The 17,724-nt window shown below is 39.0% G+C and overlaps 1 protein-coding gene across 1 annotated transcript in view; it reads right to left on the bottom strand.

Annotated features, from left to right (window-relative positions):
• LOC132492114 (histone-arginine methyltransferase CARM1-like) overlaps positions 1–17,724 on the bottom strand; it is a 255,580-nt gene that overhangs the window by 154,134 nt on the left and 83,722 nt on the right. The window contains exon 2 of the mRNA XM_060101347.1: positions 11,991–12,116. Within this exon, the coding sequence (XP_059957330.1) occupies positions 11,991–12,116 (126 nt within the window). The remainder of the gene's footprint in view (positions 1–11,990; positions 12,117–17,724) is intronic.

The following is a 17,724-nucleotide window of genomic DNA, read 5'->3' as shown; positions in this document are numbered from 1 at the left end:
AGCCAGTGCTCTAAAGCATGGTGAGTCCAGGTCTTGGTGCTCATTCCTAAAGTACAGATTACACACTGAACCAACTAAGAATTCATTATAGGAGAATTAGTCCTATCCAAAGGGCTTATTTAGAAACTTTCTTCCCTGCTTTTTTTATTGGTATAAATGGATTAAGAAGTATCTTAGCATTCTAAATTACTGAGCCCAAAGTCTTTGTCTCAAGAAATGTAATGGAAAGGATTAGTATACTCTCTCTACTTGTCACCTAAGTCAACAGAATGATGACAGGGACCTTGGTGTAGGATCAGGGCCCCCAGTACTAAGTGAGCCATGTTGGTTCTGGGCCTTATGACTATCCAAGCTATTTAAGATTATATCCTTCAGGTAGAGGGACAGAAGTAGTGTGGTAGTACATGGCAACTGCCTGGCCATTGGATGCAATAGAGAATAAAATGCATCCCAAGTTCTTTACACTTTGTCTATTGAAATCTCAAAATTTCCATTTCACTGCAATTTAAAGATTCAAAGATAAGTTTCAACCAGAAAATGAAGGCAGCCTCAACTGTGAGAGTCCCTAAACATGAAATTCCCAGGCCTGCTAAGATTTTTGGTACCAACTCTGAACAGCACCATAAGCTTGAAACATGAATATCATAGAAATGTGAATTCTATCTATAGTTTTCCAGTATGGTTTCCTTGAGCATTAAGTGCTCTAAGTGAGAACACATTAAAAGAAAGGTTTTCCACTCAGTCGTCTTGCTATGCAATTGCACCTTATTCTTTTTTTTTTTTTTTTTTTTTTGCAGTACACAGGCCTCTCACTGTTGTGGCCTCTCCCGTTGTGGAGCACAGGCTCCGGACGCGCAGGCTCAATGGCCATGGCTCACGGGCCCAGCCGCTCCACAGCATGTGGGATCCTCCCAGAGCGGGGCATGAACCCGCGTCCCCTGCATCGGCAGGCGGACGCTCAACCACCGCGCCACCAGGGAAGCCCTGCCCCTTATTCTTTCACTGGTTTCTTTCTTTCTTAAAACTAAATGTGTCATCACAGAAGGATGCACTGTGGTGTTGGAGTAGGTAACTCTAGACTTAAATCCTTGATCAGTAATTATTAGTCATATTACCTTAAGAAAGTGACCGATTTTCTCTGAATCTCAGTTTCCTCATCAGTAAGATGACCGATTAAATCCTTCCTCAAGTGGGCAGTATATTAGATGAGACAATAGGTTTAACGTTTATAGTATAAAAAGTCAAAACAACATTTTGCTCTTAACTTGGTTATGCTGATCACATAGCCCAGAAAAAAATTTCCACTTATTAAAGCCTTGAATTACTGAAATCCACAAACTACCAAAAAATTATAAAACATTCACATGCTGAGATAAGCCACATCCTGATTTTCATTACCAAAGATAGGAATTTTTTGTTTTATTAAAACTGACTCAACCATAACCCAATCAGAACTGCAGACTGTCAAACAATTATACACCAGGGCTTCCCTGGTGGTGCAGTGGTTGAGAGTCCGCCTGCCAATGCAGGGGTCGCGGGTTCGTGCCCCGGTCCAGGAAGATCCCACATGCCGCCGAGCGGCTGGGCCGCTGAGCCTGCGCGTCCAGAGCCTGTGCTCTGCAACTGGAGAGGCCACAACCGTAAGAGGCCCGCGTACCGCAAAAAAAAAAAAAACCCAAAAAACAATTATACACCAGTAAAATGAACAACCGCAAGAAATGGATAAATTCCTAGAAATGTACAATCTGCCAAGACCGAATCAGGAAGAAATAGAAAATATGAACAGACTGATGACCAGTAATGAAACTGAATCAGTAATTTAAAAACTCCCAACAAACAAAAGTCCAGGACCAAACAGCTTCACAGGTATGCTCTATAGACATTTAAAGAAGACTTAACACTTATCCTTCTCTATTAAACTCAAAAAATTAAAGAGGAATAAATGCTTCTGAACTCATTCTATGAGGCCAGTATTACCGTGATACTGAAACCAAAGACACCACAAACAAGAAAATTATAAGCCAATATCACTGATGAACATAGATGCAAAATCCTTGACAAAATATTAGCAAACCAAATTCAATAATACATTAAAAGGATCACACACTACAGTCAAGTGGAATTTATCCGAGGGATTCAAGGATATCTGCAATTCAATCAACATGCTACACCACATTAACAAACAGAAAAATAAAAATCATACAGTCATCTCAATAGATACAGAAAAAGCTTTTAACAAAATTCAACTTCCATTTATGATAAAAACTCTCAACAAAGTGGATACAAAGGGAAAATACCTCAACGTAATAAAGGCCACATGTAACAAAGCCACAGCCAACATCATACTCAGTGGTGAAAAGCTGAAAGCATTTTTTCTAAAATCAGGAACAAGACAAGGATGCCCACTCTCTCCACTTTTATTCAACATAGTATTGGAAATCCTAGCCATCACAATCAGATAAGAAAAAGAAAAGGAATATGAATTGGAAAAGAAAAGGTAAAACTATCATTGTTCACAGAAGACATGATACTACATAGTTAAAATCCTGAAGATGCCACCAAAAAACTATTACAACTAATGAATGCATTCAGTAAAGTTGCAAGATACAAAATTAATATTCAGAAATCTACTGCATGTCTATACTCTAATAACAAACTATCAGAAAGAGAAATTAAAAATACAATCCCATATTCAATTGCATTAAACAATAAAATACTTAGGAATAAATCTAACCAAAGAGGTTAAAGACTTGTACTCTCAAAACTATAAGACACTGATGAAAGAAACTGAAGATTACACAAGCAAATGGAAAGATACACCATGCTCATGGCTTGGAAGAATTAATATTGTTAAAATGACCAAAGGCAATCCACAGATTCAGAGTAATCCCTGTCAAAATACCAGTGGCATTTTTCACAGAACTAAAATAATTTTTAAATTTGTATAGAAACATAAAAGACCCTGAATAGCCAAAGCAATCTTGAGGAAGAAAAACAAATTATACTACAGAGTTATAGTGATCAAAGCTACAGTGGCACAAAAACAAACATATAGTCAATGGAATAGAGAGCCCAGAAATGAACCCACGTTTATATGGTCAAATTTTATATGACAGAGGAGGCAAGAATTTACAATGGGGAAAGACAGCCTCTTCCATAAATGGTGTTGGAAAAACTGAACAGCTAAATGCAAAAGGATAAAACTGGACTACTTTCTTACACCATATACAAAAATAAATTCAAAATGAATTAAAGGCTTAAATGTAAGATTTGAAACCATAAAAGCCCTAGAAGAAAACACAAGCAGTACTCTCTCTGACAGCTTAGCCATATATATATATATATATATATATATATATATATGTGTGTGTGTGTGTGTGTGTGTGTGTGTGTGTGTTTCTTTAGGCAAGAGAAACATGAGCAAAAATCAACAAATGGGACTATATCAAATTAAAAACCTTTTGGGCTTCCCTGGTGGCGCAGTGGTTGAGAGTCCGCCTGCCGATGCAGGGGACACGGGTTCGTGCCCCAGTCCGGGGAGATCCCACATGCCGTGGAGTGGCTGGGCCCATGAGCCATGGCCACTGAGCCTGTGCGTCCGGAGCCTGTGCTCCACAATGGGAGAGGCCGCAACAGTGAGAGGCCTGCGTACCGCAAAAAAAAAAAAAAAAAAAAAAAAAATTAAAAAGCTTTTGCCTAGCAAAGGAGACTATCAACAAAACAAAAGGCAGCCTACTAAATGGGAGAAGATATTTGCAAATAATATATATGATAAGGGGCTAATATCCAAACTGTACAAAGACCTCATACAACTCAACATCAAAAAACAAACAAACAACCTGAGTAAAAATGGACAGAGGATCTGAATAGACATTTTTTCCAAAAAAGACATACAGATGGCCAACAGACACATGCCAAGATGCTCAACATCACTAATCATCAGGGAAATGTAACTCAAAACCACAATGAAATATCACCTCACACCTGTCAGGATAGCTATTGTCAAAAAGGAATAAATAACAAGTATTGGAGAGGATGTGGAGAAAAGGGAACCCATGTGCACTGTTGGTGGAATTGTAAATTGTTACAGCCTTTGTGGAAAATAGTGTGGAGTTTCCTCAAAAAATTAAAAATAGGACTGCCATCTGATTCAGCAATTTCACTTCTGTGTATTTACTCCAAGAAAACAAAAACACTAATTCAAAAAGGTACATGCATACCAATGTTTATTGCAGCATTATCTACAGTAGCCAAGAAATGGAAGCAGCTAAGTGTGCACTGATGCATGAAATGGATAAAGAAGATATACACACACACACACACACACACACACACACACACTGGAATATTACTCAGCCATAAAAAAAGAAATCTTGCAATTGTGACAACATGGATGCATTTAGAGGGTATCAGCTAAGTGAAATAAGTCAGATGGAGAAAGACAAATACCATAATGATCTCACTTATATGTGGAATCTAAAAAAAAAAACAAATGAACATACAAAAAATGAAAACAGACTCGCAGATACAGAGAACAAATGAATGGTTGTCAGATGGGAGGCAGGTGGGAGGTGGGGTGAAACAGGGGAAGGGGATTAAGAGATATAACCTCCAGTGATAGAGTCACAGGTGTAGAAAACAAACTTATGGTTACCAGGTGGGGGGGAGGGGGGAAAGTATAAATTGGGGGACTGGGATTGACATATACACACTACTACATATAAAATAGATAACTAATAAGGACCTACACAGGGAACTCTTCTCAATACTCTGTAATGACCTATATGGGAAAAGAATCTAAAGAATAGATATATGTATATGTACAACTGACTAACTTTGCTGTACAGCAGAAACTAACAACATTTTAAATCAAGTATACTCCAATAAAAATTTTTTTAAAAGAAAAAGAAAAATGCCATGGGGATATAATGTACAGCGTAAGGAATATAGTCAACAATAGTGTAATAACTTTTTTTTTTCTGGCCACGCCTCACGGCTTGCAGGATCTTAGTTCCCCGAACAGGGATTGAACCCGGGCCAAGGCAGTGGAAGTGCTGAGTCCTAACCACTGGACAGCCAAGGAATTCCCAACAATGTTGTAGTAACTTTGTATGGTGACAGATGGTTACTAGACTTATCATGGTAATCATTTCATAATGTATGCAAACGTCAAATCACAGTGCAGTATACCTGAAACTAACATAACATGTCAACTATATTTCAATAAAAATAAACAAATGCACATACTATAAAGTCAAATGGGAAAAAAAAATTCCCCCATGCTCTTTTACAGTCAAGCTCACCCTAACTCCCAGCCCCAGACAATCACTGATCAACTTTCTGCAACTATAGATTAACTATGCCTGTTCTAGAATTTTATATAAATGGAATTATGCAATATGTACTCTTATATACCTGGTTTATATCGCTCGATTTAAAATTTTTGAGATTGATCCATGTAGTTGAGTTCACCAGTCATTCATTTCTTTTTATTAATAAGTAGCCTTCTGTTGTATAGATATGGCATAGTTTGTCCATTCACATGCTAATGAACAGCTGAGTCGTTTCCAGGTTTTGGCTATGCTAATAAAGCTGCTGCAAAAATTCCTGTACAGGTCTTTTGGCATACATAATGTTTTTCCTTCTCTTGGGTAAATATCTTGGCATGGATTTGCTGCATCTTAGGATAATGCATATTTAACTTTTTAAGAAAGTCTCATTTTCCTCTAGGTCTCACCCCAAAGAGAATGGTTGCCAGTAAGTTGTATATATGGAATAGCAATTGCTATGTCATGTTTTAGGATGAGCAGGAGGGGTACCTGCCTGCACCCCTTTGGGATGGGGGCGCAAGGGGGCTACAAGTGCTAGAATGAAGGACAGCTTTTCTGTGAAGTAGAAGCACATGTATTAGCAGGGAAATTCTTCCTATTTTTTCAGTCTCTTTACAGGTGTCCTCTGGTTTTTCCCTGGAAGTAAAATGCCTGTCGCACTTTCTGCATGGGGATGAAGGAAGGAGGAGAGAGGCTGTAGAGAGCCTGTTGATAGCATCATTAGGTAGAGAGACATTTAGTTAATCCCATCTGGCTCCCCCATCCTCACTGCTAGCCTCCATATTACTGTCTGATTGAGTCTGGAGCCCCTGGGGTTCTCTTTTATGGCAGCACCCACTCACAGATTCTGGGCTGCTGCTTCTTCTCTCTGATCACCCATCTTCTAGGAATTTGTTGAACTTGCATTTCCTGATGGTCCTTCCTTCATTCTCTTCACTCTTGCTGTGTTTGTTATTTTACTGAGGTGTCGGGAGAGAGGAGGAAAATGATTGTCTTTGGTATGTAGCCCTCACCCAGAAATCAATGGATCTGATTCAGTGCACTAATCTTGTACTAAATTTTGTGACTGAAACTTCCCTAGCCAAGCTCATCAATAACCCTGCTGTTTAATCCAGCGCACACCTTTACGTCTTTTCCTACTCAACCTCTCTGTAACATCTGGATAACCTTGCTCCTTTCTGAAGTGTGCTGTTGACTTCCACAGTACTACTCTCACTTGGTTTTCTCCTGCCTTTCTGGCTGCTGCTTTCAGTCTCATTTGCACACTTCCTGTTCTCTGCCCATAAATGTCGGTGGTTCCTTAAGTTATCTCTTTAGGTCTTTGTTTTTTCTCACTCTATATATTCTCCCTAATCTTGTTGCCCAATGTGCTCTTCTAAACCCCATTCTTGCCACGTTTAAACAGTCCCTTTCCTGAGAAGGCTTCCTCGACCCTCAAGGCTGAGGTAGGTGCCCTGACTAATGTCCCCACAGCACTTAAGAGACTTGTTCAGAAGTTCTCATAGTGCTTGCTCATGAATCTGTTGCCTCCTCCAACCTTAAGATCTCTCAGAGTCCGAGGCTGTGTTTTTCATCCAGAGCAGCTCACCTGGGATACGGATGGTGATCAATAAATATTTGCTGGACTGAACTGAGACAACAGATATTCTTAAATGCTTTGTGTTTTATACATGTTATTACTAGGAATAACAATAAAATTTGCACTTTGAAGAAAAAATTTGCCAGAGAAAGATAGATAAACCTCAAGTTAATCAGAGAAAAACAAATTCTTAATTGTGTAACATAAGTTAATGATGTTGTGTAGAAATTAATGATGCAGTGCAGAAATTAATGACACACATTTTCATGTGAAAATTATATCCCCTTCATTCCTTGGCACCTCTACAGAGCCAAAACCAATACAGATTTCACCCATCAAAAAAGTCTCATACCCATGTCCACAGCAGTATTATTGATGGGGGCCAGAAAGTGGAAGCAACCCAAGTGTCCACTGATGGATGAAGGGATAGACAGGGTGTGCTATATGCATAGAATGAAATATTGTTCAGCCTTAAAAAGGAAAGAAAGTCTGACACATGTGATAACATGGATAAAACATGAGGACATTACACAAAGTGAAATAAGTCAGTCACAAGAGTACAGGTACTATAGAATTTCGTTTCTATAAGGTACCCTAGAGTAGTCAAAGTCACAGAAACAGAAAGTAGAATGGTGGTTTCCAGGGCTGGTGTGGAGGCAGGGAATGGGGAGTTGTTATTTAATGGGTGAAGAGTTTCCGTTTTGCAAGATGAAAAGAGTTACGGAGATGGATGGCGAGAGTTGTACGACAATGTGATTGTACTTAATGCCACTGAATTGTACTCTTAAAACGCGTTAAGATGGTACATTTTAAAGTATGCATATTTTACCACAATTACAAATGAAATTAAAAAGTCACACACACACAAGGAATTGCAGGCTGTCATATCTGACCTACAAATATAGCCTTCTCTCTGTATCTGGGAGCCAGTTCTTGTGAAAGCAGGACTTCCTCATATGTATTTTATTATTAAAGATAAAACTCCCCCTCAGTACTCTAAAAATGTTTATTAAGTTGTTCTTTTTTGAGTTTTAACATGGAGGTCCTACTAAGATGCTCACACAGACTCATCTATCAGAGCTTGCCTGAGAAAGGTACCCTACAAGCTCCTTGGGTTCAGGCCTACCTTTCTTGGCTACTGGGGCGAGTCTAACTGTGCTAAGGTAGTAATGTGTGTACTCACTGAGTCTGCTTCTAAATTGTTGTTCATTGCTATCTGGATATCTAGCTTTACTTCTGCCTCAAGCCTATTTGAATTATTTCTGTCTATTGGATGTCTAGTCCCCTCTAACAAATGAAAAGTACTGAGAGGTTGGTATTCATCCTCATTTGGTATTGTCTGTCTACAGTTTTGGAGATATCTTAAATGACTAAAGCACCTACTTATCTATAACTTAGGTCTACATTTTACCAAGACTAGGGGCCTATCTCTATTGAACTGTTAAGAGGGCTGCCTGTGGAACATCCTGTACTACTGATATTATTTTTCTTAGCTGTAGAAGAATTCTAAAATGCCTTGTCCGTGAATGTCTTTCCTAGAAAATATGTATTTGTGTCTGATTTGATTTGACCTAGGAATGAAGTTTTCTGTACTATCGTTCTCTGGAGTTTATAAATGAGAAAATCTCCCTCCTCCTTACGAAGAAAAAGTTCTGGGAAATACTCCTCCATGGGTCTCTCTTTTTTTTATTTTTTTAAAAATAAATTTGTAGCATTTTTTTCTTTAATAAATTTGTAGTATTTCTTTTTAAAAAATAAATATGTAGCATTTCTTTCTTTCTTTCTTTCTTTTTAAATAAATTTGTCCATGGGTCTCTAGATGGGACTCAAATATGCCTTACTGGGTAGGCCATGAATGCCAGGCCTTCACCACTCTCCACCTGGGCTCTTTCTCAGGGTGGTGTATGCAGCAAGCAACCTTGAGGTATGAAGTAATATCGTCCTCTGGAACAAAGAGCAAGCCTGGTTACTGCTTGCTATTAAATAGAAGTTCCCCAAGCTCAGTGTTCCTCTCCTATAATGCATCCCACTGCATGTGCAGGCACCCATCTTATCCTCCACATCTGTCTGGGGGATTTGGGGCTTAAAGAACTCAGAGAAAATATGCTCACACTCTGGCTACTGCTCTTTTCCTGAGAGTCTAAAATCGTCTTTTACCTCTGCACCAGGAGTCTTATGTCTTCTGTCAGCATTCATGGAAGAGTGGCAACCTAACTTGTTAGTTTACAAATCAGATAAAATCCAATTAATATTGTTAAAATGACAATTCTCACCAAACTGATCAATCTCAATCACAATCAGACCAAGCACTTTTGTAGAAATTGACAACTTAATTATAAAATGTATATGTAAATGCAAAGGACCAAAAATACCTAGAACAATCTTGATAAAGAAGAACAAACTTAAATGGACTTCAAGTGTTACTTTAAAGGTGATCCAGACAATGTGATACTGGCACAAAGATAATCAAGAGAACAGAATAGAGAGCTCTGAAATAGACCAAGTCTATATACAATCATTTAACTTGCAAAAGTCTTTTCAACAAACAGGGCTAGAATAAATGGATATCCATAGAGTCTAAAAATAATCTTTGGCTAAATAGCTTACACCAAATAAAAAATTATTAAGATTGACTGTATACCTAAAATATAAAATCTGAAGCTATAAAACTTATGAAAGGAAATATAAAATAAAAGGATAAACTGGCATTCATCAAAATTTAAAACTTCTGGGCTTCCCTGGTGGCGCAGTGGTTGAGAGTCCGCCTGTGGATTCAGGGGACACGGGTTCATGCCCCGGTCCGGGAAGATCCCACATGCCGCGGAGCGGCTGGGCCCGTGAGCCATGGCCACTGAGCCTGCGCGTCCGGAGCCTGTGCTCCGCAACGGGAGAGGCCGCAACAGTGAGGCCCGCGTACCGCAAAAAAAAAAAAAAAAAAAATTAAAACTTCTTCTCAACATATCATTTGGGAAATAAATAAGCAAGCTATAGACTAGAAGATAACACCCATTAATTACATATGTGATACATATCTGGTATCCTGGATATATAAAGAACAATTCCATAGATAAACAACCAGTTAGTAACAAGCAAATGATTTTAATTCATAATCATGTGAAAAACTGCTTAACATCATTAGGTATCAGGAAAATGTAAATTAAAACCACAATGAGATACAATTACACACCCACCAGAATGAAAAAACAACTTAAAAGACTGAACGACCAAATGCTGGCAAAGATGTGGAGCAATCAGAACTCTCACACATTATTGATGGGAGTGTAAAATGGTACGACTACTTTGGAAAAAATTCTGGCTATTTCTTATAAAACTAAGCATACACTTATTCTATGCCCCAGCAATTTTACTCCTAGATACTGATCCAACAGAAATGAGAAAATATATACGGTAAAATAATATTCATCATAGCCAAATGCAAATGGTGATCTTCCACAGCTAAAGATATAAAGAAGGAACCACAACAAGACGGTAGGAGGGATGGAGATGTCGCACAGTCAAGACCCATACCCCCAGGTGGGTGACCCATAAACGGGAAGATAATTACACTGCAGAGGAGTATAATTGGGTAAATTACACTTACCCAAGGAGTGAGTGGCCTGAGCCCCACAGTGGGCTCCCCAGCCTGGGGGGTCCCACACCAGGAAGATGAGCCCCTAGAACATTTGGCTTTGAAGGCCAGTGGGGCTTACTTTCGGGAGTTCCAAAAAGCTGTGGGAAACAGACTCTGCTCTCAAAGGGTGCACACAAAATCTCACACACTCTGGGACCCAAGGCAGAAGCGGTAATTTGAAAGGAGCCTGGTTTAGACCCACCCACTGATCTTGGAGAGCCTCCCAGAGACGCAGGAGGCAAATGGAGCTCACCCTGGGGACACAGATACTGGTGGCAGCCATTTGGGGAGCTCACTGTACCACACGGGCGCTGGTGCTGGTAAGCGCCATTTTAGAATCCTCCCTCTAGCTTATTAGTGCTGGGACGTGGCCCTGCCTACCAGCCTTTCAGCCTCAGTACTGGGATGCCTCAGGCCAAGCAACTAGCCAGGCCAACATGGCTCACCCACCAGCAGGCCCGCGGCCTTAAGACTCCCTGAGCCCACAGCTGCCCCTGTCCATCAGAGAGGCCAGGACCCAGGGCTGGCTCCACACACCCGTGCGCTAGCACCAGCCCTGGGACCCCCAGGGCCCTACCGCCAGAGACACTGGGACCCAGCTCTGTCTACCAGGGAGCCGGCATGAGCCAGCAGTAGGCCCAGGACCTGGTCTTACCCACCATTGGGCGGATACCGGTCCTGGGTTCCCCTGGGCCCCAGCCCCACCTAGCAGCGGGCAGACACCAGCCCCAGGACCACTGAAGCCCTGCAGCCTGCCATACCAGGATTTAGCCTGCCCACCAGCAGGCCAGCACTAGCCTCCAGACTCACAGGGCGCTGTAGCCAGCCACCCCCAGCAATAAGCCAGCACTAGCTCTGGGCCCCTGGCCCTCAGCCTCAACCACCAGCAGGTCGACACCAGCTTTGGGACCCCCTGGATCCTACAGCCAGCAGCCTCATGACCCAGCCCCTCCCACCAGCAGCCAGAAATCTTTCCGAGTGCCTTTGAGTCTTTTCTTAAAATACTTCTAGTTGTACTTTAATTTACCTTCCCTATTGCTAGACAGTTGGTGTCCAGAGTCTAAAAATGCTCAGCAAGTGATTCAAAGACAAAAACAGGATGAAATCATTGACGCTCAAACTGAAAATCACATTTCGGCAAACTTCATCTTCAAGGAGAATCAACAACAGTGGTGAAGATCTGGACAATCCTTGGTGTCCTTTCCTGCAGCTTTGGATGAAGGAGAACCAAAGCAGGGTTGGAGGGAGGGGTATTAGAATACAAAAGTTCTCACGGTCTAGGGAAGGCTGACTGTTCTCTAGCCACCACATCAAGTTAAGCACCAGAACCAGTTCTAAGTCATTCTATCAATGGATAGAACTCACATCAGGAAACATGGTGCTGAAAATCAACCAATCAGGAGATTTGCCTTTGGAAAAGCCAGGGGCTTGGAAGAGACACAAAACTTACCAGCATGAGACTCAAACTTCAGCAAAGCACTGTGGTAGCCCAGAGGAATCAAGATGTACTCCTTCCCCACACAGCAACATTCAGTGTCCCTGTTGAGTGCGCATTTGAAGACACAGACACCATCAGCTATAAAAGATGAGAAAAAAAGGATTAGGAAAATCCATTTTGAGGACTATAAAAAGGTTCGACCATTCCTGCATTTCTGTTTTCAAGGCTCCTCATTTCTATCTCCTTAATATAATGCCTCCTGGGACATAAGTGAACATGAGGATGAATGTAACCATGGTCATAAAAATAATTCTTCGCATATGGGTTAACAAAGGGCTCAAAACTGACTCCTGTCTCTCGCCTTTGTGTCTATCGTTCCATTCCCTATAACCCTTTATTCCCCAAATCATTTTGTATCTCTTGACACCACCCTAGGAGAGATCAGGTAATGGTTTTCTGGGTGATTCTTGAGCACCTACTATGTGCCCAAGATATCAAAACAAATCTTCACTGTATGTATCATCACTGCCAGTGTTCCTAGGTGAATACTAGAAAAAGAGTTTAGGTCCAATATGCTAATAAGTGGCAGAACTGGAATTCAAACCCAGGTATTTGACTTCAACGCACGTTCTTCCTACCACAATGTGCAAGCAGGATAAAGAGGGAGATTCATTCTGCAAGCAGAACCCGTGGTAAGTGGCTATGGTCTCATTAGATTCATCTATAGATAATTGGCAACTAACTCTCAATTCCTCTCTTTACAGGTTAGACAGGGCTTTCACCTTGGGCAGCTGTAGTATGGTAGAAAGAGCAATGAAACTTGCAGTTTTGCTTTCATCTTTGATGTTTACTAACACTGGAACTGCAATCACCCAATCATTTTGAGCCACATTTCTTCATTATGTAAAATAAAAATACTGATGCTTATTTTACAGGCTTTTTGTGAAGACTGAATAATAAAGGTGAAATAATTTCTAAAATCCTATTAAAACAATAAAGGACTATTATTTTTCCTCTCATTATAAAGTAGATCTTAGTTTCTATTCTTAATGTTGTCCTTTCTCCCTTACAAAATTAAACAGAATAATTGTGTTAACTTAAAAACATAATTATATATATATAAAATTCTACTGTTACACATGAGCATATGCACATTCAAAACAGACACACAGAGTTAAAATGACCACATATTTTCAAATATTTTCATCCATTATTTCACTCACAAGTGAGTATCTCCTGATGGAAGCATTCACAAATATTTTTCACAAAACATCTTGGCTGGTTAAGTAGTGCAGATGTTTTGAAAACATTTTCCTGGCATAAAACATGATTACAGGTTTAGATATTATAGCCCAGTCAGTGTCTCAAAGGCATAAGCATCTCCTTGCAGGGAGGTAGTCATGAATGTAGATAGAGAAGAGTTTGGGGTCTTTTAAACAATATGTTTTTTTTTAAATCAAAAGAAATATTTTCTTCAAGAAAGCAGGATTCCTAGCATTTACCAATTATTTCCTTTATGGTTTAGAAGTAGAATAAGAGAGAAGGAAGAAGGAATGAGGATTCTAGGCTTCTACAGTCCCTTGTACATACATGACTATCACAGTCTGTAAGCTCTTTGTGGGCAGGGGCAATTTTACTTTATTTTTGGAATCAGTATCTTTTTTCCTCTGAATCAAAACCTAGCCCAGCACCTGGTACTTAGTATTTGCTGAATCAGTGAAAGCATTTCTCCATGTATTGATTGCATAGCACCACAGAACAGATAAAAGGCTTTATTTATATTTTATCTGGCTCAATTCTCCATAACCAGATAGGCTCATACATTTTTGTTTTATTATTGTCTGTGTTGTTGTAATTTGATTAGAATATAAACTGAATAGCCCCTTTTCCTACTTTTATGAATTGTAGAATGCCTGTCCACGTATCCTCCTTTCCTCATCCCCTTCTTACCCTCTGTTTAAATATGGGTGGAGAATGTCTTTTTAAGTATGCAACAAAATCCAGAAAGTACTGGTAATTACTCAAAAATTTAAAACCTACATATGGCAAAAATTTTTAAATGCTTTAAACCAATTTAAAAAGCAATGATAAACTAGGAAAAATATTTTCAGCACATTTCACAAAGACTTAATATTCCCAATAAACAATCAGCTGTAAAAAATAAGAAGCAATCAACCTACTGAAAATTTAGTAAGAAGGATTAATAGACAACTGGCAACTAGAAAAATGCTGATAACAAAAAAAATGTGAAAAAATAATGAATCTCAGAAATAATTAAAGAAATATATGATAAAACAATGAGATCAAGCTTTTTATGTCTTACTGTTAAGTTTTAGAAAATATAAAATGACAGTATCAAATGTTGGAGGGGGTGTGAGAAAACAGTGAATGGCAGTTATTCACAATGTAAATGTCTATGCTTCTGGAATACAGTCTGCCCATATGCTTCAAAATTTAAAACCTATGTACTCTTTGTTAGATAGTCCACTCATAATAAAATTTTTTCTATGATGTACTTTATCAAGTGTGAATAAACGTATATTCAAGGACATGCATCTTAGAGCTGTTTATTTAGCTATCAGATGTAAAGAGGCCCAGAGCTCATCACTTACATGGCTGCTTAAATCAGGCACCTCCAAGTTAAGGCTGCTGAACAGCATGTGTAATATTACTGTGGCAATTTAACGCTGTGTTTGTCTTTGGAGAAAGCTGTTTTGAAAGATATACATCAAAATGCCATCAGTGGTTTCCTCTGAACGGAGAGATGTGGGAACATTTTCATTTTTCCCCTCATAAAGTTCCCCTCATAAACTACTGACCCTGCGCTCTAGAGCCCGCAAGCCACAACTACTGAGCCCACGTAACACAACTACTGAAGCCACGCACCTAGAGTCCATGCTCCTGAGAAGCCACCACAATGAGAAGCTCTCGCACCACAACAAAAAGTGGCCCCTGCTCATTGCAACTAGAGAAAGCCCATAAGCAGCAACAAAGACCCAACTCCAAAATAAATAAAAAGTAAAAGTAAAAATTACAATTAAAAAAATCATTCATGGAAATGAATGTTTTACCATGTTTTTTATTTGCTAGTCTTATATCTTCTTGTGTTGATTTCCTTTCTTGTCCTTTTACCATGTTAGTACAGAAAACAAACATTCTAAATGATTTCTGTCGACTAATATGATCAAGATTAAATTGCAGCTATTCTAGGGGAGAGTGTATTAACCGAGAATTGTGTCTTTCTAGAGAATTTATATTAGAAAAATGAAGACATACGATAAAAAAATTGTTCGAGGAATACATATAAATCCAAGACCAGGAGGTACCATTACACTGGTGGAAAGTAAGGATGGTGTGGAGATCATTGCCACTGTACACTGAAGTAAGGTATAAGGCATCTACCTTTCTATCAAGTTGTTATTCCTTGTAATAATCACAACATTTGCAGAGCACTGTGACTCCCTTTACAAACATCCATTTCATCTTTTCAGTGACGTGGAAGACCGGCTGCTTCTGTGTATTCACTATCATTCTGCTTTTGAACTTTGCTTTCATTGACAATCCTCTTCGCTACTTTTTCGAAGGGCAAGGCCTGATCTCTTGGTAGCAGCAGAGTTACAAGCAGAGTAATAAGTTCATGTGCACAAAATTTATCGAACTTGAGCAAAGCCCAGAGCCTTGTTGTTTCCTTCTTGAGGAAAAGCCACTTCTTCTACCAGAGGACTCTCAAACAAAATCCATAATGATACTGAATCCAGATGCCTTACTCTATCCTCCACCTCAGCCTATCTGACAAAACTTCCCAAGGCACACAAAGAAATCCAGGATCCAACCATTTTACGAGTGCATACAAGTAAACATGGAACGCGGCACCAGGTAAAGTCGAGAGAATTGTCCTTGTCTCTCTTAAACAGTATTTCTCTACTTTTCCACATATATATACATCCCTCTCGTTTCAGCCTATGCAAATGCAAAATCCAATCTCCACAGGAAAGCTACAACACTAGTTGATCAAGAATATTAGATATCAGGCATGGTCTAGAACAGATATTCTAAAATATATTTTTATACATAAATTCCTGGACCAAAGAGTACTCATGACCTAATAATATGTCATTATGCCAGTTCTTTGCTAAGTAAGCCTTTTAATATTTTGCTATCAAGAACTAGGAAGTTAGTCTATCTAAGGAATGTTTCCTAGACACATAACTAAAAACAGGACTGTACAGGCAGCACCTATAAAGATAGAATAAAGTATATAGACAACTACGCAATTATTTTCAACAAATTTAACTACGGAAGATGAGTGTAAAGAAAATAGGGCAGAATTATGGAACTCTAAGAAATCTAATATTAAAATTAGACATCAACATTGACTAACACAATTTCTTAGGGAATATGACACAGTAGTAATAAATAATATATTCATAGCTTTTTCCTCTCTTCTACCTGGTAAGGAGAATTTTGAAAGATTAGATTCTAGGCTTTTGCTTGCTGGAGTAATGACTGTGAAGAAAAACTGAAAATGGATCGATTGATTCAGGTTGAAAGAGACTAAAAGGTAACAGCGGAAAAGAAATGAAGAGAATGGGAAGATCAGGAGAAGGAAGAAAGGGATCCGGAGGTGGTTCTAGAGTTGAGGACTGGGGTAGCTGTCCTATGTGAGAGACAGAGACAGAGAGAGAAAAGGGGCTTTTAAGACATCAGTCTCAGAATAACAATAATGAATACTATCACTACCAACTATGATCACTGAAGATGTCTAATTGTTTTATTGTTGTTTTGGTTTGGCATTGGTTTGGTTCTGTAAATGTGCACCCCTTCCTCTACGTTTTGTTTTATAATTATGCTAAGTCTACACTGTCAACTCATACACCCATTACCCAGTAGGAGTGTTCCCTTTCAGCCTTCATTTAATAACTACTTAATACTCCGCACTAGTCCTGTGTGGAGGCCTCTCTAGTCTTTTTGGTTGTCCAAAGTCATTCTCTAATGGAACCTTAGGAAGGGCTCGCTGAAACAAATTCTTTAGTAGATTCCTTGGGAAGGGCCATGGGAATGATATTCTCTGAATTCTTACATGCTAAACATGCTAATCACTGTCTATGTCTTTTATATTTTTGAGGGTCAGTTTTTCTGGATATAAAATCACATTTTCTTTCTCTGAAGATCTTTAATGTTACTCCATTTTCTTCCAGCATATAGAATTACTGTCAAAAGTCTAATGATAATCTGATTTTCTTTCTCATAACAGATAATATGCTAATGTTGTCTAGATTCCTAAGGATTTTTTTCTCTTTATAAGGTCAGTAATTTTTACTAGAAAGTGCTTTATGCTGGGCATTCTAGGCCAATATAATATTTTCAGGTATAAAGTTTATTCTTTCAGTATGTGTTTTCAATTATTTCATCAATATTTTCTCAATTGTAATTTCAGTATTTGTTTCTTTGTTCTGATATCTTCTTCAGAGACTCTTAGGTATATGTTGCATCTTCTTTGCTTATGTTTGCAATTTTCTTTTGAATTCTTCTTATGTGTTTTTATATTCCCTCTTACACTTTAAAAAATTTCCATTTTTCTCCTTTATTTGATGTAGTTTTTGTCGCTTCTATTGAGCCTTCATTTCTAAAATCATTATTTTATTTTTGGAAAGACTGGTTCAAGATGGCAGAGTAGAAGGATGTGCGCTCACTCTCTCTTGCGAGAGCAACAAAATCACAACTAACTCCTAAACAATCATCGACG

Source organism: Mesoplodon densirostris, chromosome 6 (assembly GCF_025265405.1).
Source record: "Mesoplodon densirostris isolate mMesDen1 chromosome 6, mMesDen1 primary haplotype, whole genome shotgun sequence".
In the NCBI taxonomy this organism is placed as follows: domain Eukaryota; kingdom Metazoa; phylum Chordata; class Mammalia; order Artiodactyla; family Ziphiidae; genus Mesoplodon; species Mesoplodon densirostris.
The sequence above is the reverse complement of the archived record's forward strand: the minus strand, read 5'-3'. Positions and strand labels throughout refer to the sequence as shown.